This window comes from Drosophila eugracilis, unplaced genomic scaffold (assembly GCF_018153835.1).
Source record: "Drosophila eugracilis isolate 14026-0451.02 unplaced genomic scaffold, ASM1815383v1 contig_1825, whole genome shotgun sequence".
Taxonomy (NCBI): domain Eukaryota; kingdom Metazoa; phylum Arthropoda; class Insecta; order Diptera; family Drosophilidae; genus Drosophila; species Drosophila eugracilis.
Window position 1 is genome coordinate 544,279 of NW_024572672.1, and position 22,930 is coordinate 567,208.

Here is a 22,930-nt window from a genome sequence, read left to right on the forward strand (position 1 = left end):
ATGGGTCTAGTTCTACACGACTCACGCGAGGGTCAGGGATCACGGGGGGGTTTGAGGGTGGTCCGAGGCTTGTTCCTGCATAATTGCCATGTAAAATGGTTTGTTCTGCTGCCGTTTATTTAATCCCTCCAATTTTGTTGCAGCCACTTCTGGGGGCACTCTAAATTCAGCACAGTAAAGCTAGCTTGGATGTTAACAAATATATATATATACTCCTATAATATATATAGGATTTCCGATGTTTGTTCTTAATGGCTTAAAGTGCTTTTAAATGACTTGAAGTTGGAGAATTTATGGTTCTAGCTTACTGAGAAGTTAGAATTGGTTTAAGAATCTGCTAAGATATAGACAAAACTATTAAATTTGTAAAATAAATTACTTAGATTTATTTGTTAATCACTAAACACCCGCTAAAACTGTCATGAATTGTCAAAATTTTTGGTTTTCATTATTTCTTTCACTGATCTTGCCAACATATGGCAGAGATCCTTCAGATCCTTCAAGAAATGAATCATCTACCACCTTCAATCGTACTAAACGCCTTTCCGATGGTAAGTACGACGATGACGTTTATCCACTGTCCAAAGTTGTGGTATCCATAAGGACGAGACAGGCCAGAAGATTTTTCGGCGACAATCATTTCTGTTCTGGCGTTATTCTGGCGCCATTGTTCGTTATGACCTCCTCGCACTGTCTGATGAAGTGAGTATATATAGATATATCATATATATCTTAATATATTTTTATTCCATTTTTTAGCAATCGAAGGGTTAAGTATTACAGCGGAGTGCTGGTCGTGATTGGTGGAACTTACAATAGGTTAAAATATATCCATGGCGAAACTTTCATATCTCCCGTTAGCCGTACAATGTTGCCAGATAGTTTTACAATGGATAATAAGGAGGCTGTTGGACTATTAAAACTATCGCGGCCCTTTCCAAGGACCAGTCATATCGCCATAGCTCAATTGCCCACCAGACCACCGCTAGATGGTCTTCTATGCAACGTTTTGGGTTGGGGACAAATGTATCATGTAAGTAAGATAATCGATAAACTAACCTTGATAGTTAACCATATTTTAGGGTGGACCGCTTGCTTCGCACATGCTTTACATAAACGTGGAGATTATATCACGTGAGAAGTGTAAGAAATGGTTGGATGTACCACAACTTTCGGTACTCTGCGCCATAGGCAATCCCCCTACATCACCGCAACAGCCTTGTGCCGGTGACTTGGGATCTCCATTGATCAGCAACAATATCGTCTACGGTGTGGTGGCTGCTACAGTGGCATGTGAGACCAACCACCTGCCATCCATATACACCGATGTCTATAGCAATGTGCAGTGGGTTCAGGGCAAGATAGTCGCCAATGCAGGAAGCTTGTTAACTCTACCGGCCTTAGTGGTTTTTAGTTTTGGACTCATTTTTTATATTTTCACTTATGAAGAATAATTTTGTATAAAAAGAAGAAAGCAACAGTAATCTATAAAATATTAGTAAAAGTCTACGAACTCGTTAAAAATGTATAAATTTCATCTATAAACTCTTAAGCACTTTTCGGTTTAAACCTTTCAAAGTTATCCAAACGCTTGTAAATAAGTTTCTCTTCTGCCAATAAATCTTTTGGCCATTGCCGAAGGTTTACTTAAAGCGCTTTAATTGATTTCGGTTTCTCAGTTCTTGTTATGGATTCCGGGTAACACTCGGATTTGGCTTAACAACTAACCAAATGCCAACAGCAATAGCAACAGCAACAGCAACAATTGCAGATTGTGCTGCACTCACGAGCGGGCAATAAAAAGGGCAACCGACCAGAGAACGACAAGATGTACTCTAGTTGTTATTGCTTCTCTTGTTGTTGTTGTTCTGGCAAAGAGTAAACTTGAAAGGCAAAAAAAAGAAAACGGTTACTAGGTCAGTAACACTGCCAGAAACACGCGTCTGCAGGCAGGATTCTCTCGCCTTTCGGCCACTTTGCAGACGAATGCGTGTGCGCTCATTCTCCGAGGCCGGAAAATCTCTCTGCGAGCCGCCCTTTTTAGTACATTGAGCGCACACAGCCTCCGAGTTTTCCGACTTACCACGAGAGAGAGCCAGATTTTTGTAGCTTTGTCGCTTTGCCGGATTTTGAAACGCAACCACACCTGCTCAGCATCCAACTCAGTACTCAATCGTGCGCGCGTCAAACAGGACGATTACGGCGGATAGTCATAAGGATGCTGGCTCTCTAGCGGTCTAGGGAAATCGGAAAATCGGAAAATCGGAACATCAACGAACTCTAGAGCAGATCGGGTCCAAAAAAACCGAAATCGAGTCGAGTGATAAAAGAAACCGCAGGGCAAAAAAAAAGCTAAGAAAAAAAACGAAGTCGCGCGCATTAAGTGATAATAAAGTAGCGGCAATCATTTTTAAAATTGTGTGCCAGCTTATGCAAATGTAAAAGTCGCTTAAGAGCCAATTCCCAAATATTCCTCAAGTTTCGCCCCTCAAAAAAAAAAAGGGAAAGAGGGAAAAAAGGAAAAGCTAAGCAAGAAAAGCCGCAAATTTAAGTGTGCTGTGTGTGACCAAACAACTTACAAGCAAAGCAGAGGAAAAAAAAAGGAAAATAAATCTCAAGGACTGGAAGGAATTGTAAGCCGCAAATGAACAGCGACAAATGCTCGGCCCTCTTTTTTGTAAGTTGCCAAATTTGTCGTGGCCCCATTGACTGGTTGACTGACTGACTGACTGACTGACTGACTGACTGCCTTACTGACTAACTGACTAAGGGAATGACTTAGTGACTCCTTGAGATCCACGACCTTTACGTATTGACGAGCATTAATATAAACAGCGGAATTTGTGCTCATTATTTGTGACTTTGGCTTTCGTTGGCATAGGAAGTTGTCAGCCTCAGGGGCAGGAAAATAAATTATCAATTATCGGGGCACTTTGCCATTGATTGCCACGAGTTCTTCAAATCTTTGTGGGACTTAAGCTAATTACAAGGCAAACAAGAAAAAAGAGAGTCATAATGATATAATTTATGGCAAATATAAAAGCAAATATAGATGATAAAGATATATTTTTGGCAAGGCAAATATAATCAAGTGCCGTCGTATGTATAAATTAGAAATGATAGCAAATTGAAAATTCAGATATACCCAATAATTGGGTATGGGTTACCTTGCTTTCTCGGCATGACATTGGCATACTAATCACCTCATTGAAATGCAAATGAGCTGCCTTATATTATGGATTTTATCTGCGGCCTAATAATTTTCCTGTTACATTTTTATCTTTGCCGGATTCGCTAAATACCTGCCATCGCGTTTTTGTTTTTCCCATCCACGGTTGGCACGTGCCGACAAGGCAAAAAGGAAGCTTGTTTTTGAAAGGCAAATTTTTTGAAGGTCCCAAACTCACTCTGCGATGCCTATCATCTCTCGCTGTTGGCTGTAAATTACTGAGGCCACTTACAAAGGTCAGTGCCGGTGTATCTCAGTACATCCCAAAACATCTCCAGCCCGAGCAACGTGTTAAGTTGCGAATGAATAGAGGCGAGAGTTGGGCTAAAAGTAATCAGCAAGTGGCTACAAAATAATTATTTAATTAACGGAAGTGCCTCCGCAGGACAGCAATGCAGCTTTTTAGCTCTTCAGGTCTTCAGGTCCTCTGGCCCTAAATGTCCATTCATTCGTTTCACTTATCTGGACCTGCCTGTGTGTGTTCGGTCGCCTTTTTGGTTGTGTTCAGCCTGGTCCCTTCTAAAGCCAAGTCTCTCTCAACTCAGTGCCACTTAAACGTCCGTGACGTTCAACTTTAGGCTCTCCTAATTTAAATTTAATTAAGTGGGATCATTCGTTTAATGGAAACTGGCCGAGTCGCAGCCTCTCGTCGCACTTTGCGTTAGTTTTTTGCCAACCGTCATTATAACGAATAAAGTTCCGAGTGGAGCCAGTGGCCCCCAGGCCCATGGCTATATGAATATTAAGCGTCTGTTAACCTATTTTCTAAATGCGCTAAATAATCCCGTTCGCGATGAGCCAGCCCGTTCTAGCAGCGATGTCGCCGGTCCATTTATCCCCTTCTGACTCCCAGACTCCAACTCAAAGCTGGACTCTCTCTCTCTATCTATTTCTGTTTTTTATGGGCCCAGCTAAAATAGACACTGAACAGACTGCAACTTTTCACTCAAGTGGTTTTATGTAGATTGCTTCGGTCAATGTTTGCCTAATGAATGAATGGGCTCAGTCACAGAGAAAGGGTTCTCATTTTCCTGCCGCCCCCCCAGCCCCGGGGATTAGTTACAGTAACTGATATGATTAAAGAGTGGTTAAGCAGCAAAACAAACTTCAAAGGAAGGGAGTATTTCAAGTACGGGGAAATGAACTTTGCTTTGGGACTTTCTATTACCTTTCTGCTTTAGATACTAAGAGATTAGCATGATTTAGAGTTACAGTTAGTTAGCCCAGCTAGTTTTTGTTTTGATATTAATTAGAGAAAATGCTTAAACTAAGAGTTAAGTTAAGAGGGAAAGCTTTCAGAGTTACTCAAAGAAATACAGAAAAAATATATTTATTTTACAAAAACCTTAAGAATAATAATATTTCCCTTACTCTGCATAAGTTTTTCACTATCTCCTTGTAAAGATGAAATCTGTGCATACATCAGTTATGTAAAATGTTTACAGAAATAGTAAAACGTAACTTAAATCGATTTACCCCCTGCAAAAAATCAGATAAGCAATGCCCAAGCTATGAATATTTATCCTTGAAAAGTGTGCATGGACCCAACAAAATGTTCCAGACTTAACAGAAACGCAACTCGCACACACAAATGCTGGCCAGCTGTGTGTGCGGCATACCTCAAATAAGCCGATTTAAAAACAATTTCAAAAATTAAACCATTATTAAAGCCGAGGGGAATGCAAATGTAAAAAGGAGCAAAAAAAAAAGAGGAAAACGTTTCACGTTCATATAAAACGGCGATCCGAAAATAAAATTCCAATAAGCGTGGCTCGAATGTGGGTGGAAGGAGGGGAAAAAAAAAGAAATCAAGGGAAAAATCAACGAAGGGATATGAAAAACAGAGGGGGGAGGGGACGCACACACCCAGAGACCTCCGACAGGCAGAGTCACACAGCCAAGCGGCCAGTCACTCAGTCAGCCTGAGCTCTGCAATTTTAAATAATTAACAATAAAAGGCATAAAACAAAAACGTAAACAAAAATAAAGCAGCAAAGGGGGGCGGCGAACAAAAAACAACATGCATAAAAGACATTTAAAATAAGCGCAAAATCAGCACAAAAACATTCAGCGAACCGAAAGGATAACGACTGGGGGATATGCGCCAAAGGTGGGCGTAAAGGGCGGGCCGGGGCGAGGCGGTGTGTCAGGTGAACAGAGGCGTGGCTAAAGGGGTGATAGGTGGGAGACGTGGTGTGGCAGAAGCAACAATAACTGCACAAGCTGCTGGCACAGTGACACACTGACAACGCACAAGCACAACAGCAAGAGGAGTCGCACACACCTCCACACACCGCACACACACACACACACACATGCATATAGACCAGGTGTACATATTTGCATACAGTTCACTGAGCACACACACTCGCACCCACACACACACACTCGCACAAATGCGAGCCTCAGCGGAAAGTGAATGGAACGCGACAGTTGCCAAGTCGACTGCCATTGTGCCAGGTGCCAGTTGCCAGTTTACCTGTTGATACAGAGCAAGAAAAGTCTACTTGAAGTTCGGGGAAACTGTTAGCTAAGATTTTGAACTGGAAAAACAAATGTAAAATGAAAAATAATACAATTTTAACTCACAAAAGGAGTTTTGGAATGAGGAAATTCAGTTATAAATTCCATGGATTAAAAATTAGGATAATATTTAGTATACATTTTCTCCCTGTGTAGTTGCCAGCTTTCCAGGTGCCCGAGACACGTGCAGGCCAACGCGTGCCAAAGAGAATAGCTTTGGGGGTGGCTCAAAAAAGGGTGGGCTTAAAAAATACACACTAATTTGCCCCAATAAGCAGGCAACGTTTAATTAAGCACACAAAGCCGAAAATTTAAGCGACTTACACGGACGCAATTTCCCTGACAACCTAACACAAAATCTCTCGAAAATCTTCTAATATATTTAACATACTTTAAATCTCTCTTCCCCCCTTTCCTCTTTCCCATCTCTAAACTCAAAATAACTCATCGCTGACCCAAAAATAAATGCAGGCAGCACAAATTATGCAAATGCTGCGCTAAGTGCGGCAAAATGCTTGCAATGCCAGCGACGACAAGCTACAACTACAACTGCAGAAAATAAGCGGAAAAGCGGAATTAGCAGCAGCAACAACAATACCAGGAGAAGTCCTGTTCCGCAGGAATAGCAAGGATATAGCAAATAACAACAAAGAGGAGTAACAACAACAACAAGGCCAGCATCAGCAGCAGTATCAACGGGCTGCAAAATGCGCTTTGGCTTAAAGTTGAGCTGCCTTTGGCCAAGCTTTTTATTATGGCTAACATGGAGGAGCGTGGGCAACGGGGTAGTCAGCGCACAGCCATCATTAACCGAGAAAATCCCATTAGGTGAGTAACCGTAACCGTAAGCCCAATGCATCTGACAGCGACTCGAGCTGCAGCCGTTCCACCTTCTACCACCTTCTACCACCTTCCTTACTGCTGTTCGCGTCCTGGTTTTGTCCTGGCACTTATTTTTATTTTATAACCGCTCAACTGCACACGCCTCAGCTGGCAAGGAAATGGCTAGAAATGGCTGCCCCCTTAAAATTCCACATTTCCTAAACACTCGGCAAATCCACAACCATCAAGAGGAAAATTATTGATTCAAGAATGTGTTCTTTGAAAAGTTTTTAAGAGGAAAATATATATTGTTATTTTTAGAAATTAATTAAGAAAAATTCAAATATTTTTAAGAATATTAACACGACCTTCTTAAGCCAATAAAGTTTAACGCTTTTCTCTGCCGGCTATCATCAGCCAAATGAAGTTGGCCAAGAGTCAGTTTCATTCTATTTTGTGTTGTTTTTTTGTTGTTCTTCAATTTTTCGTTGGCCACTTTGAAAACTGAAACGCCACGCTTATTAGCTGGCTGCAAACGCCACTTAAAAATTGGCTCAAATTGCCCACCACAACAACAGCAACAACAACAGAAAAAGCACGAACAGCAGCAACAAAGTTTTCCTTCCAAAAACGAAAAAAAGGAGAAGAAAAAATTACAAGAGTAACAACAACAAGAACACAAATAAAATTCGAGAGCAAAAGCAATTACAAAGTTTAAAGTGCCTTTGCTTTGAACTTAATTGACAATTTCGATGGAGCAGCTACCCCAAAAAAGCGAAACTTTTCCCCGACTCGAGCACTAACAGCAATTTTACACATCTTTGCATGTTGCCGCCTGCCGCCTGCTGTCGCTGCTGCCACACCTGGAAAATCAGGTGCCATTTTCGAGCAGGGAACCGACGAAGTGCAATCGGCCTTCAAGTATGCGATGCTCAATCACAACCTGAACGTCTCATCCCGACGATTCGAGCTGCAGGCCTACGTGGATGTGATCAACACGGCGGATGCCTTCAAATTGTCACGACTGAGTGAGTATACCAGGGGTTGAAAATTGAAAATTGAATTCACTTTATTGGGCAAAACACGAACACGAAACTCTCGTTAGGCGATAATTATTTGAGCTATTGAATTTCTGATTTCGTTCATGAATTCCATTCATGAGATGCAGTTAGCAAGCCATAAATATTGGCAAGACCGGCATAGCAATGGAAATACATCACCAGAGATCTCGTTACGCAGAAAATGTATTAATTATGCGCATTTTAAGCAAGTTTTGTATCCTATTTTGTTTTACTTTCATTTCCGTTTATCAATTAAAGTTTTGTCAAGCCATCTAGAGGGGAAAATCATTCAAATTGTTAGTTAACTTGATTCTTTTTTCATTTCTTTAAACAAAATTTTCCTTTATTATATACTCTTATAACTCATATTTATCTTTCCAACTTCTCTGCAGTTTGTAATCAATTCTCACGGGGCGTATACTCGATGCTGGGAGCGGTTTCGCCCGATTCCTTCGATACACTGCACTCGTATTCGAATACATTCCAAATGCCGTTTGTGACGCCCTGGTTTCCCGAGAAGGTGAGCCCATTAAGACATTAATAAATATTAAAGAGAGACGAAAGCGAGTGCCAAGGTCGTTAGCCTATTTAAATATGAAATATTAATCATACGCTCTGCTGGCTACCAATATAAATTGTTAACCTTGAAAAGCCCAAAGCCCAAAGCCCAACCGAAAAAGCACTTCGTATACAGCTGGGGCCAGTGGCAAATATTTATGAGCCGCCCGACCAGGTACAAATCATTATAAATACTAGTGAGCCAGGGACCAAGGACCAACCATGGGCGGCAACCTGGCCACTTGTTTCTAATGATGTCCTGCCATCCCCCAACCAACCAACGAACGGTTGTGTCGTGTGCGTGGGCTTTAAAAATTTATAACACACTTTTGGCCTCGTTTAGGCCGAGCGGCCTATAAATCAACCAGGCAAATGCCCAAAACGAGCCCAAAACACAGGGTCGGGTCCAACAACAATGAGCACTCAATAATGATTCATGTTTACTAACTCGCCATGTCCTTTCTCTTTCTCTCTATCTCTTTTACCCCTACTTCTTCTGCTGCTGCTGCTGCTGTTTTCCATAATTTTCGCGTTTTAGGTGCTTACGCCATCGTCTGGCTTCCTCGACTTTGCCCTCAGCATGCGCCCGGATTATCATCAGGCCATCATTGATACAATACAATTTTATGGCTGGCGCAAAATAATTTATCTCTACGATTCCCACGATGGTGAGTACAACCAGCATTCATACTAATACCCAGCCATCAGCTGATATTCTCATAAAGCGAGGAAGGGGATTCGAAAGGAGCAGAACGAGTCAATAAGCATTTTTCCGCTTTTTTCCGTTTTTCTCGCAACCTCATCTATGCAAACTAACTAGAGTAATCGGAATAGGGTCTCAATATAAAACACTGTGGGAAATATTCTATGAACTTTTGTAAAGGAATTATGTTCTTTCTTTCTTTCTGTTTTTTAAAGAAGCCAAGACAAAGTCATGACAAAGAAATAAAATTCTATTTATAAACTATTTTTCGTCAACTTCTTGGCCAAAGAATTTAATTTATTTAAAAAAACACTTGAAACTTTTCTAAACTATTTGCCAAGTGATTAAAATTATTTGCCAAGAAATAGAAAGCACAATTAAACAATTTTCTGCAAGTGAAATAGCGAGTTGGGGTGAAAGTGCCACCATTCTTTCACTCCACCCTCTTTCACTGCACAGCGTAAATTTGCTTTGTTATAAGTTTCTGCAAGCATTTTCCATTTAGCCAGTGCATAAATAAAGTTTAATGACACAGCCGTCTGCATTGAGTTCCCCCTCTCTCTCCTTCTCGCTGACATTTTTCGCCATTGGCAGTCGGACAATTGGTTTATGTGGCCAACGAAGGACGAACGAAAGGATAGACGGTTCAGGCGGATGTCGGGATGGAAGCCAGTGTCTGGCTTTTGCATTATTATTATTAATGAATGCCACGTGAAAATCTTTTGCGGTGGCCAACAGCACTCAATCAATTCCAGCCAGTTCATGACCCCCATTCCCATCTCCTGTCTATCTGCCTGTCTGTGTTTGTTAATCTCTCTCCATCATCCGGATTTCTCATCGCCTATTTTAAGCCGTGCCAAATGCTTAGTGGCACTCAATCAATTTGGCTGGCTTCTTGTTAGCAGCTTAATAAATTCTGATTGCCTACATATGACTTTAAGGCCAGAGTGGCAGATATGGCCAATTAATAGAATATGGATATGGCAAAATTGCTTGGCAGTTTTTCATTTTTCTTGAATATTCCGTTTTGGTTTATGGCCATGTTTACAAGGCAACTTCTGGCACGTAACGCCTACGCTTCTTAACGGCCTCTTTTGTTTTTGGGGCCAGGACGGGCTTCCACTTTTGTTTATTCGACGCGCCAACGAGTTTATTACAAAGAAATAGGAAAAACATTTTGCGCCTTGCCTTGCCTTGCCATCCCATCCCCCCCCAAAAAAAACAAAATGATCCGAAAAAAAAGAACTATTTATGGGCAATGGCCGGCTTCAGATACGGTTTTTCGAGTGGCGTGTAGAACAATCACAACAGAAACAACCATCGATGCAAACACAAACAATATTTCGTTATGGGTTCTTTGGCCCCTCTTTTCCCGGGATCTAATTCATGCGAAGTGGGCCAGCGGCTTATAAGTTTATTCTCGCTTGTATTTACGACTTGGCCGAGAAATTGGCTTACACACATTTTCCTTTTAGCTGTGAAATTATTGTATTTGCTAGCCAGTTGCTCGTCGACTCCCCGGAAAATTCCAATACGTGTCAGCCTAAGGCTATGCTATATTATACATATTTATTTAGTCTATGTGTGTGTGTGTTTGTGTGTGTGTGTTTGGTTTTTTGGGAGTGTGTGAGATTGTTCACTAAAAAACACTTGTGCCGCCTGCGGCTATTGGATTTTGCAGACAAAAAAAGCAGGAGGGCCATCTACAGGTCATCAAAGAAATCCGCGCACGAGATTCGCTGTTGAAGTTTAGGCCATAAAAGCTTAGCCTTTAAGTCTTTAATTTAGGAGTTTGGTAGATTGCCTGTTAGAACTAATTGGTTATTAGTTAAGCTTAGTATCAGAATTAGTTTACTCTAAGATTATCTTTTTAAAACCAATCAATCCAGGACAGTATTTCAGATTCAAATCAAATAAAAATCATTTTCAACCAAAAACATCATAAAATTCGATCAATTTTCAAGAAAACACTTCCATGTACATATGCTACCTAAAAGTATATACAATCCTATCACTTTCCACTCACACGAACGTTTGAAATGGCAAAGAAATCAGCAGACAAACTGAGCTGAAATAACTTCATTCCATATGGGGCTAGTAACCGAGTTGCCTTTGGCCCCATCCGCTTGACATGCTAACTGCTCTGAGCAGCTGTCCCGCTTCCAGTCATCGACGCCAGCCACGTCAAATGAGCCGTATAAGCAAATTTCCCACAGACAGGCAGTGCCAATGAATTGCAAAGTATTTGCACGTACGAGACACTAGAACAAATGACATGTACAGGCCAGAGTGACAGGTGGCGATGCTCGGCTAGCCGGTTTCCAGCCAGATTCCATCATCCTTAAGAAAAATCTCTTCTTTATTTTTGGAATTTTCTTCTTTTTCTTTTTTTTTGTTCTTAGCTCACCAAATCATTAATTTCTTCTTTGGTTTGTAAGAGCGGGTTGGCTTTTTTATAAACAGCAGAACCGAATTTTCCATGACCCCCAAGTGACTGCCACGTTGCCATCGATATTTCTGTATGAAAAAGCATACAATCAACAGTCTGCAATGAAAGTAAATGTCTTACTTACACGTATGTATAGCTATATATATGTATATATAGCATGTGTGTGTCCTGGCAGCTGCCGAAAATGAAGAAGGAATCTGGGAATAAAGAAGAAAAAGCGCCGAGTAGGCGTGGACGTCCTCCACGTTGCCGTGTTAACAGCACATTGACTTGCCGTGAAATGAAATTTATTATAGGGGGGCCAAGGCGAGAAAAAAAGTATAAACATTCCACGCAAGAGTCACAGATACACAGATACACAGATACAAATACCGAGAGACAAATACACATGCATATAGATGAATCCTGATGCGTGAGCTCTTTTAAGGACGTGTGAAAATCTGCTTGCTCATCCTGCAATGAATACGTCAGCAGTTCACCCAACTGACCAGTATTGTTTATTAAAGACACACCGCTACTAGAGGTATTAAGGATGAACCCTATATGGCTAATCAATGCGTCCCTTGAACCCTAACTGCAGAATTATGCAAATCGTTTTGTTTATAGATGAAAGACTTGATTGTCTTTTGCCCAAAAAATAACAATACCGAACAGGAAAAAACCCATCGAGACAAAGGCTAGGGGCCATCAAATATGTATCCTCCAATCCTCCAATTCAACGTTCGATATGAATGGTTTGTGTGGATATAAAAATCTGAAAGGAATCTCCTCTTGGAGTGGGCATCATGAATAATAAGCGAACGCTGATTGTTGCCGCCATAGAGAGTGTTACATAATTTAAATCAGAGAGAAGAATTTGCATAAACTGCGTCAAATGGCAGCGCAAATTGCGTTAAGACAACGACAACGACAACAACAACAGCGTGTCCTTGGCCAGAAAGAGGAGATGCGGCCTCCAGTTCCGGCTGACTGCCATTAATTTAACCATTATGGGGTTTACTGCGCTTTCACTTTCATGTTATTTGATACTTTTAATGCTGCCAGCTACCGCTTCTACACCCACTTCCCCATCTTTTTTCGAGGCCATTGAAAACATATGCGCAAAGCCTTTGAGCTTGTCAGCATAATTTTCCACCAGTTTTCCCAGTTAACTGAACGAGGCCGCCAAAGACGACGACGACGACGACGGCGACGAAGACTCCGCAGTTTGTAAGTAATTAAACAGGCAAAGTTTTTGATGGCACAACAGGCCAGGCTAGGCCAGGCTAGGATAGGACAGAACAGGACAGTAAAAAACCATAACAGGCTGCTAAAAATTGGGGCGTGGCCCTCTGTTGTAGCCTAATTAATGCATAAATTATGGAATATTTGGATCTGCAGTCAATCGGGAAATGAAAAGCGGATAAACAGCTGGCCATGTTTCCCTGGCCATAGGGCCATTACATTCTCCCCACAACTTTCTCCATAGTAATTACATTTTTTTATCTGCCATTCAAACGGTCCTTCAACTTTCTCCATAAAATATGTTGGCTAAATGTCTTTACTTGTTGACCGACCGTATGTGATATCTGATGGTAGTAGTATCTGTGTGTATCTTTGCATCTGCTTATGCGATTCTGGTGTCGCTACCGAAGGCAGGAAAACTTCATTTCCGCAAAACTAACTTTTGTTTAACATAACAAATTGTCTTGTTTACTTTTCGCATCCGAGTGAAAGTTGGGCGTGGCCCGTGTGGTTGACAGATTTGCATAGCCACTGAAGAGAGAAGAAGCCAAAGAGTGGCCAGATTGAATGCCAGGCAAGTCCTGCAATCTTCGTCTCCTGGCACTTTTCAAAATTCAATTTCACTTTTTTTTCCCCCCTTTTGCTACTCAAAAACAAATTGAATTTGGCCGAGCAGCAGAAAATAAATAAATATAATTGTGAATTAAATTTGTTACTTAAACCGAAAATGAAAGAGCGTTGGCCACAGTTTTCCCCAAATAAAATAATAAAAAAAAAATCAACGGAAATGCTAAAACAAAAAAGAAAAACAGATATGAGAACGGATGGGAACTAGGGAATCTGGGGGAATCTCTGTGTGGGATGCCAATTTCCAGCCATAAAGTCGCTGGGCAAAGGGGGGGTTCCGGGGCAACGGGAATTTGGGATTCGGGAAACTCGAATTATATGCGCCGGGGTGAGCCACAATAATGTTTTGATATCAAAAATGAAATAAAACAAAATCCTTGGCCGCAACAGCATGCTCTTCAATTACACTTTCGATTTTCCGACTCATACACACACGCACACTCACACCCGCCTCTTCCATTCGCCCCCAAATCCGAGCGGCAAATCTCAAATCGAAAAAAGCACAAAAATCAAATCCAAACCAAACACAAGCCAAGCGAAATGGAGAATGGAAATGGTGGGTGAGTGGGAGGTGGTTGTGGAGGAGGAAGTGTGCCAGCAAATGAAATTGTATAAAAGGCAAGGCAGAAAATTTATTGCACAACGAGCGGAGCGCACAAAAAATGGCCGCTCACTCATCCACACGGACACTCACACGCACACACAGACACGCGCTTTTCGGGAAGATATAGAGTCGGGAGTATCTGTATTATTCAGGACAATTTGATACCCCAAAGGGATATAGGGCAGGAACAAAGAGAAAAGATTTTTAGGCATTCAAATGGTTGATTCGATTGAGAAGTGCTCTTTATATCTCTTAATATCTTTACAAAAGTTCTTATTTATCAGAAATATAATTTGAATTTTTTAAGCTTTAACAGCTTTAGCTTTAGCTTGAGTCCTAACTACCCCTTGATACCCTACAAGTTCGTAAAATATATCTACCTCCCCTACCTCCGAACATAGTGCAAATCAAAGCAACAACAAATTGGAAAAGTATTGAGTACGCTCCGCCCGTGCGTAGCTGTGGGCGTGGCAACCAGTTACAGCAGTACATACAACAACAACAACAACAACAACGAATGTCTAAATCAAAATCCAGCAGAAGCCAGAAGCAAAAAGCAAATCCCATTTTATCCGCAAACATAAATTGAAGGCGCATTGAAGTTGCACCGCCATGTCTCATGCGACATCCACCGAGAGAGCCAGTGGTAGAGATCCAGATTTCTTTCATTCCCGACATCCTTGCTGGCTTCTCCTTGGTTTCCCACAGCTCCTTCACATTTTTCCGTTCGCCTTTCTTTGTTTGCTGCGTAGCTGTAATACAAATCATCTGTCCGTCTGTCTCTCGGGCTATCTGTTTGTACGAATTCCATCTCCCTCCCTTGCTCTGTTCCCTTTGCTACCATCCCAGGCGCATTGAATCATTGAGTTTTGACTCGTAAAGTTTTCAGGCAAGTCCTGCGGGAGTAGGAGGAGGCGAAAGATGGAAGCGACGAGCTGTGCTTGGTGCCCAGCTCAGTGCTCAGTGCTCGGTTTAAGTGCGAATGAAAGCAGTTAGTTGCAGCCATAACTCAATAAGCACAAATGCAAATTGCGCCGGCAGAGGATTCTCTCTCGTTGCCATATCGTGCTAACACAGTAGGCCCAGTATCATGCCAGAATACGGAGCCCACACCCTAAAACGGATAACGACGGACCCTGGCAAGTGGTCCAAAAACTTGGCCTTGCCCCGGAGCCCTGGCATTGCCAACATGCCGCTGTTGCCCTAAATTCTAGTTGGCCCATCCAATGGTGTATCTGCTAGATACGCAGTGGCATGTACGCATCCTTGTATCCGTTTTCGGTAAATTTCAAATTGAAACTGATTTTGCTCCTTTGGCTTTTGTTTGTCCGGAGCAGGGGGGTGGGCTAAATGCGAGGCAGGCGTGTGTGTGTGTGGCCTATTTTTAGACAAAGCAAATGTCAAGGCGCAGACGACAAAGAAAACTGGAGCGTTGTGTAGGCAGATTTAAAAGGATTTAAAACGAAAATGGAACCAACATTTTGAATTTAAGAAGGAAAGTACTTAAAAATGAGAGGAATTGTAGAGAAGAAGTCAATGGGAAACATAAAAATCGCAGTACTAATTGATTAAAGAATCGAATTTATGATATTTTTTATTAAGAAGCTTTCATTGAAAACATCGATGAAGCCACAATTCTCAAGAAAATCGAGATCAGCTCGGCTAACACCATCAGCTGATTAGCCAAGGTTCCAAAAACATAATCCCCTTATTTCCAAATTTAACTCAATTCAGACATAAGCAGATTTCGGTGTCAATAATACTGAGAACTTCTCGTCGGGTGGATGAATGTAACCCCTTGTCTGACCCCTTCCAACGCCCTGAGCTTCCTGGGCGAGTTGCAAATGCTCGTCTTGTTGGACTGAGGGACTGGGGATTGAGGACCCAGAAGCCCAAGGGCCCGGGGCTTATTCCTTTTGCAATGGCTAACGACTCGCAAAACTGTTGATGGCTGTAATTTGTGTGCCCCAGCTAATGCATCTACATATGTATGTATGTATCTGCATCCGTATCTGAATCTTTGAGCATACACATGTCCGGATGGCACATGGAATGTGTGTAAATTTGTTGTACCCCCAAAACTCAGTTAATTAACAGGATCACACTTGATATTCCGCAGGTCTGTTGCGCCTCCAGCAAATATACCAGGGTCTGCGTCCCGGCAATGAGTCCTTTCAAGTGGAGCTGGTCAAGCGCATCTCCAATGTCAGCATGGCCATCGAGTTCCTGCATACGTTGGAGCAGATCGGCCGTTTCGAGAACAAGCACATCGTTTTGGACTGCCCCACGGAAATGGCCAAACAAATACTCATCCAGCATGTGCGCGATTTACGACTGGGCCGACGCACCTACCATTATTTGCTGAGTGGTTTGGTAAGTGTTGTTCTCACCCGCAAAGCACAGCCCCAAAAATCAGGACAGAAATGAGACCACGAAACCAATAAGCTGGCATTAATCTGGAAAGAGTGGAAGAAATAAGAAATAATAATCATTATTATTAATAATATGGAAAATATGAAGAAAATATTCACTCAAGAAACTTCTTTTGTTCGAAAACTATTGATTTTCATTTTAAAATTGATAACCAGAACATCCTTGACCAAAGACAAAATCGATTTCTCCCACTGTATCTTTAGCAAAACCAATTTCAATTCCATTGTCTTGCATTTGCAGGTCATGGACGATCGCTGGGAGAGCGAGATAATCGAATTTGGTGCCATTAACATCACTGGCTTTCGCATAGTGGACACGAACCGGCGGTTGGTCCGCGAATTCTACGACAGCTGGAAGCGTTTGGACCCCCAGATGAGTGTGGGCGCTGGCCGTGAATCGATTTCGGTGAGTAGTAGCCAAACGAGCTGATGCTGATGCTGCTACCAAACGAGGCCAGGACACTAGTTTGGCAGTTAAATATTTGCGGAGATTTAATGTTTGGTTAAAAGAGAACGAAGGACACGGGCCACTGTGTATAGCATAGTTTGCGGCGCTTTGTCGCTCTACTCAACGCTCGTTCTGTGTTTGCAGTTGTGTTTGTGCCTTTTGTTTGTGTTGTTGCGTGTAGTCAAATACTCTGGTCGTATAGTATTCACTGTAGTATTCGCATTCCGTCGACAGATTCCAGATTTCACTTTTACTAAGCGACCAGGAGACAGATAGCTATCGCACAACTTGCAGTCAAAGGCACATGTGTCCTTGTCGCTGCCGCTCCGTTGTCCTTGTAAATGCTGCCGGGGACCTAGACATGCCTAGACATGTGCACTTCAGAGAAAAAGAGTAGTAAATTAACAAGACTACCAAAGCTTAAATAACAATAAATATATTTATTTAAACAGAATTAGGAAAAGCAAAGCACTGAAATTTCATTTTTATAAAATATTTTCAGACAACAATAAATGTTAAAGTACAGCAAAGTTAAACCCTTTTTCGTTTAGTGCAGAAAAGATAGCCTTGCGAAAGCAGCAAGTTGGTTTAGTTTGCGCTGGCTGGCTGTTTATATTTGTATTTCCTTGGCATTATCCTTGTTGACAAAGATTTCACTTTGTGGCGCTTAAATGTTAGTTGAATTCAGCTGCAGGACAGTTCTCTCCGGTCCGCTTCTATTCTGGTTCTCGTATGCTCCGCTGTCCTTTCTATTTGGTCCTATTCCGGTCCAGCTTCTGGACCGCTGCTCTCTTTGGCATCGCTTGTTTGTTTATTTGACTTGCGTGTGTGTATGTGTGTGTGTGTGTGTATTCTGGGGGGAAATTCACATTAAAGTCTTTGTGTGGCATTCTCTTTCGGTCATTCCGTGTTTGCTTAACTGCCTGCCCAGTAGGCCAGTTTAAGGACTCGCGCCCAGACCAGCGGTTAAATATTAAATCAAAGTTTTGCTCTCTCTTTTGTGCTATCTAATGTGCGACACGTTTCGTGGATCAACTCCCCATGGGGGCCTTGGGCTAGCTTAACCCCTCAACGCCCAACACCTGCTCTGGCGGGTTAAATAAGGCAAGAGATAGCCATGCCCCAGAGGGCAATGGCTGGCAAAATTGTGAATAACAGCGTGTAATGCACTCATTAAATGCCAGCAGAAAAACCACCTCATCACAGTGCCGAATCCACGGGGGGGCTTTATTGACTATCATCATCATCATCCACCATTTTCCAGGATTACTCCCTAATCAATGCTTTTGGGCATGGTTTATGGCTATGAACTTCTAGTCTTTACCTTAAAAAATGATAATTTAAAGAAGAAAGTTCTTAACCCAAAATATTATTTAATAAAAACTTTCATTTTTCTTCTTCCTCAAAAACCCAGGCCCAGGCAGCGCTCATGTACGATGCGGTGTTCGTCCTGGTGGAGGCGTTCAACAAAATCCTGCGCAAGAAGCCCGACCAGTTCCGGAACAATGTTCAGCGTCGCAGTCAGACGCTGATGGTGGCCCAAGCGGCTGCCTCGACGTCCAGTGATGGCTACAACTACAATGCCAGCGGTGGTGGAAATGGTGGTGCGGGTAGTGGATTTGCCGGCAGCGATTCCGGCGGATCCAGTGGCATATCCTCGCGAGCACTGGACTGCAATACGGCAAAGGGTTGGGTGAATGCCTGGGAGCATGGCGATAAAATATCGCGTTATTTGAGAAAGGTGAGTTAGATCCATTCATGTACGCGACGATGATGTGGACACAATGTACAATGTACCAACATCATCGACATCGATACACCTGCCAGCCGGGCAAACTGACAAAGCAATTAAGCACATACACAACCAACCAACCCCACAACCATCTATGTTCCCCTGTTTCAACGGCCCACTCTCTGTACTATATCTCTCTATCTTTGCCTTTGCAGGTGGAAATCGAGGGCCTAACCGGGGACATCAAATTCAACGATGACGGCAGACGCGTCAATTACACGCTGCACGTCGTCGAGATGACAGTAAACAGCGCCATGGTATGTGCTTTGTTGTCTAGTGTTGTTTTCGGGGGCTCTGTGTGTAATGGTCCGCACGACGTTAAGCTAGTCAGAGAAAAAAGTTAAAGCTTAGTTTTAGTGTTCCACATCTGGGCAGTCATGTTCACTGGGCTTACTTTAGAGAAGCAAAACATAGACTGATTTTTTGTTTAAAATTTTCCAAATTTATTTGATTTTATTCATAACTTGCTGACTTTATTACCTTAATTATTTTTAAAAAATATTTCTAACAGCATTTTACATCAAATTAAATATAATTTCCAAATAAACAACAAACTCTTCCAATTCAGAAATAGAAAATAATTCAAAGTTAGGCAAATATCGATCTGATTTTGTTCCCTCGTGGTTAGCAAGGTGTCGATGGCTGGATTATTTATGGCCTGGCCAGCTCAGTAATTTATAATCTTTCGGGACTTCTTCTTCTTCTTTTCTGACAACTCAGGTCAAGGTAGCCGAGTGGAATGATGATGCCGGTCTGCAGCCCCTAAATGCCAAATACGTACGTTTGCGTCCGCATGTGGAGTTCGAGAAGAATCGTACCTATATAGTGACCACCGTCCTGGAGGAGCCCTACATCATGCTGAGAAAGGTGGCCTTTGGCGAGAAGCTGCACGGCAACGAACGCTTCGAGGGTTACTGCAAGGACCTGGCCGATCTGCTGGCCAAGGAACTGGGCATTAACTGTAAGTGAATGCGTGATGCCCTGCTTAATCGGCCGTGAGAGTACGAAGCTTACGATATCCGTTACAGTGCACTTAAGAAAAGTCCTTTATTTTGTTTTTTTTTTATTAAGATGAACGGAAATCCCTGATAGAAAATATTTATAAAAATTCGAAAGATTCTAGAAAATGTATTTCTTTTTTTTATATATTTTTGTCATTTAAAATATAATACTCTCCATTTCTCGCTGTGTACCAATTGCAGATGAGTTGCGCCTGGTCAAGGATGGCAATTACGGCTCGGAGAAATCCAATGCCCACGGAGGCTGGGATGGCATGGTTGGGGAGCTGGTGCGCAAGGTAAGTTCCACCATTCGGAGTTGCACTTAGTCCTTTCCCTCTTTTACCATACCCATCGACCTGTCCCACCTACAAATGAACTCCTTCGCTTGCAGGAAGCGGATATTGCGATTGCCGCCATGACGATTACCGCTGAACGCGAACGTGTCATCGACTTTAGCAAGCCGTTCATGTCGCTGGGCATCTCCATCATGATTAAGAAGCCAGTGAAGCAGACGCCCGGCGTGTTCAGCTTCATGAATCCTTTATCACAGGAAATTTGGGTGCGTATATGCTGTGGAGTTTCCCGAGTTTCCCGAGTTTCCCCCTAAATCCCCATTTCCCTATCCCCTTTTCCTTTGGCTGCTTGCACTTTGCTTCATTGGCGCTCATCGAAGCGTTGCAACTCGAAATGCTGGTACTGCTAAGGATTTTCCAACCAGTCTTACTCGACACTCAACTGATAGTGGATTGTCCAGGAGTTGTGACTTAGTCGAGACTATTGATATTGCTTGGTACTTGGCACTTCGGCACTTTGGCATTGCCACCAAATTTCTAATTATTTCCCGTCGGAAGGGAAAAGTAAACTGTCTTAGACTTTTGGCCGACTAAACACACACAAAGAGCGGCAATGTGTTTATTTTCACTTTGGTAACGAGTCAAAATGTTGCTAAAATTGCGCTGCATACAAATGAGTAAAGTTTTTTAAACAATTTCTTCATTTCTGTTTCTGTTTCGCCGCCGACGCCGACGCTGTTGCCTGGTAATTTTTACGCTTGCCAATTTTTTTGTTGTTTATTTTTTTCCCCCTATTTTCATTATTTTCTGCGGCGCTGCTTTTTTTTCGCATTTCCTCGGAAGGCTGCTCGGGCAAAAGTTTGCGGCAAAGTTTCGACTTGTATATTTATTTCTTCTGGTTTCGGCTCTAACTTGGCACCACGTAAGCTCCCAAAGTTTAATAGAGTAAACGACAAAGTTTTTTGTGCTTTTGCCACTGTTTGCCTTTTTTAACATTACTCGCATAAACAGCAGTAGCAGTAGCAGTAGTAGCAACAGCAACAACATCCTATTGGCCGTGAGAGTTTTTCCCGAAATTACGTGGCCGTCAAGTTTTAAATTTAACGCTAGTCTCTGGTCCGAAGTTTTGCGCTCGAGGCTTGTTTAAATAATGGCAAGCCATCAAATTTGTATGAGCGTTTAGTTGATGTTTATGTTGCACCCGAACGCCCGCCCTTCTTCAACTACAACTGCTGATGATGAGGATGATACTGGGGCAAGGCTAGGGGGATGGATAACCGGGTAGACAATTAAACAAATTAGATGGGTATCTCCAGCCACTGGCACTAATGCGCTGTAAATGCGCAAAATTATGACGACAGAGGCTGTTAAATTTACGCACAATAAAAAATTCATAAAAAAAAAAGGGGCACACACACACACAGAGTCACGGCCCAAATCCGAATCTCGAAAGTCAAAGAGTGTTGACAGCGCGACAAACGCAAAATTAAATGCTAATAAAAGTCGGCGAAACAGAGCGCCAAAGTGAAAGCTAATGCGTAATTTGACATGAGCTAGAAGGAAAGGACACAAAAAAAAAAAAAAAATTACAAATGCAAATTAGTTTCCAGGGGTCGGGACTAACCGGTCTTCGAGGATGGCAGTGAAAATGCGCGGGGGGCAAAGGGGAAAGGCCAAAGCCAAGGCGCAAAGTTAACAAGCTAATAAAAAAGTCTTTTACAAAAAAATTTATCATAAATTAAATGAAGCATTTTAGCTGCACACATACAGGCACACACACACACACACATAAGCAATCTGAAAAGCAGCACAATCCTACTTAGGAGAGTGTGAGAGTGAGTGTAGATGTGTGTGTGTGGTGAAGCCATTCAGGCATATGAAAGCGGCGGCGGCGACAAACGACAAGGACACACCTTTCCTTCCGCACAAAGGCGCTTGCCATGGCAGCCATTCAGGTGCTGACAGCTCCGACACACACACACACACACACACTCAGACACTAGGAAGCTGTACACTGAGAGAAAAGAGAACTTATTCTTAGAAAGAAAACTCTTTTTTCTAAAAGGAGTAATCTTTATTATAAGCTTCTCTTTTTCCTCTCTGCATCACCTGCAACACCAACTGTTGCCAGACAGCCGATAGCAGAGTTGGCTGCTCCTGTCGATGTCCTTGGGTGCCATTGTCTTGCTCTTGCCCCTTCGAGCCCCTTGGCACCCCGCACCCACCGCTCCATTAGGTTAATGTTTCGTTATTTTCTAGGAAGCCCCGGCCGCTTCCGCTTCAATTAGTTAAGAAAATTTAATGAAAAAAAGCAGCAGCAGCAACAGCAGCAACAGCAGCAGCCAGCAAATTCGCGTGGCTGCTTGCACAGGTGCCAGCCTCCCCATGTTCCGTGTCACGAGCGTCTCATGTTTACTTACCATCCCTCCAACCAACATTTTCTTCTCCCTTCTTTCCTTTTTTTTTTTTTTTTGTCCACCTGCCAACAGGTGAGCGTCATCTTCAGTTACATCGGCGTGAGCATCGTGCTGTTCTTTGTGTCTCGCTTCTCGCCACATGAATGGCGCCTCGTGCAACAGCCGCCGCAGCAATCACAGTCGCAAGGTAAGTACCACACCTGTTCTTTTTTCTCTCCCATTTTTCGTATTCTTTTGTAGGAACAGCAGCTTGGGTATTTGAATATTGAATTAAATTGCGCGCTTAAGAAAAGTTCAGGATGGAATAGGAACAAAAATGTTTTCATGGGGGAAAATTAGCATTAGCCTGGGAGATTTCTAATTGTTTTTAGTCTTAAAGGAGGGGGGAATCTATTAAGCTTAAATGCAGTTTTCTTATAATATTGAATGTTAGATTAACTTTAAGTGCTATGTAAAGTTATTTTCGAGATCTTAGGAAAGGCGATAACTAAGTTTAGGGGAAATATTTTAAGGATGTTTACAGTACCTTTGTCATTTTTGACTTCATTTTGTAGCCTCTTTGCTTACATTGTCCTAGGATTTATACCATTTTTGTCAGTTTTAATAAACTCAGCTAGTTTTTAAAAGTTAACTTGTTTTCAGAATCCATTATAACTTTTCACTCACGTCAATGTTTTTCTGATAGATAGTTTCTGCACATTTACGAATGTTTTTTGTTCTCATCCAATTTACTGAAGTTACGTTTTT

General features: G+C 42.2%; 2 protein-coding genes across 2 annotated transcripts in view; both read left to right on the plus strand.

Moving 5' to 3' along the window:
- LOC108108265 (putative trypsin-6) lies at window positions 1-2,510 on the plus strand. Its single transcript, XM_017216223.2, has 4 exons — window positions 1-49; window positions 495-702; window positions 760-1,033; window positions 1,083-2,510. The coding sequence occupies exons 1-4, from the start codon at window positions 1-3 to the stop codon at window positions 1,452-1,454; spliced, it is 903 nt and encodes a 300-aa protein (XP_017071712.2). The 3' UTR covers window positions 1,455-2,510.
- LOC108108321 (glutamate receptor 1) overlaps window positions 2,504-22,930 on the plus strand; it is a 27,427-nt gene continuing 7,000 nt past the window's right edge. The window contains exons 1-13 of the mRNA XM_041817665.1: window positions 2,504-2,677; window positions 6,224-6,580; window positions 7,450-7,602; window positions 8,028-8,155; window positions 8,732-8,861; window positions 15,920-16,173; window positions 16,474-16,638; window positions 18,095-18,421; window positions 18,628-18,729; window positions 19,193-19,433; window positions 19,675-19,769; window positions 19,865-20,032; window positions 22,256-22,370. Coding sequence (XP_041673599.1) covers window positions 6,460-6,580; window positions 7,450-7,602; window positions 8,028-8,155; window positions 8,732-8,861; window positions 15,920-16,173; window positions 16,474-16,638; window positions 18,095-18,421; window positions 18,628-18,729; window positions 19,193-19,433; window positions 19,675-19,769; window positions 19,865-20,032; window positions 22,256-22,370 — 1,999 coding nt within the window. The 5' untranslated portion in view covers window positions 2,504-2,677; window positions 6,224-6,459. The remainder of the gene's footprint in view (window positions 2,678-6,223; window positions 6,581-7,449; window positions 7,603-8,027; window positions 8,156-8,731; window positions 8,862-15,919; window positions 16,174-16,473; window positions 16,639-18,094; window positions 18,422-18,627; window positions 18,730-19,192; window positions 19,434-19,674; window positions 19,770-19,864; window positions 20,033-22,255; window positions 22,371-22,930) is intronic.

Bases quoted from the DNA above. Each gene is read 5' to 3' on its own strand.
- LOC108108265 (XM_017216223.2), top strand. From the start codon at position 1: ATGGGTCTAGTTCTACACGACTCACGCGAGGGTCAGGGATCACGGGGG. The intron at 50-494 runs GTTTGAGGGTGG...GAGATCCTTCAG, and splicing joins GGGTCAGGGATCACGGGGGG to ATCCTTCAAGAAATGAATCA. The intron at 1,034-1,082 runs GTAAGTAAGATA...ACCATATTTTAG, and splicing joins GTTGGGGACAAATGTATCAT to GGTGGACCGCTTGCTTCGCA.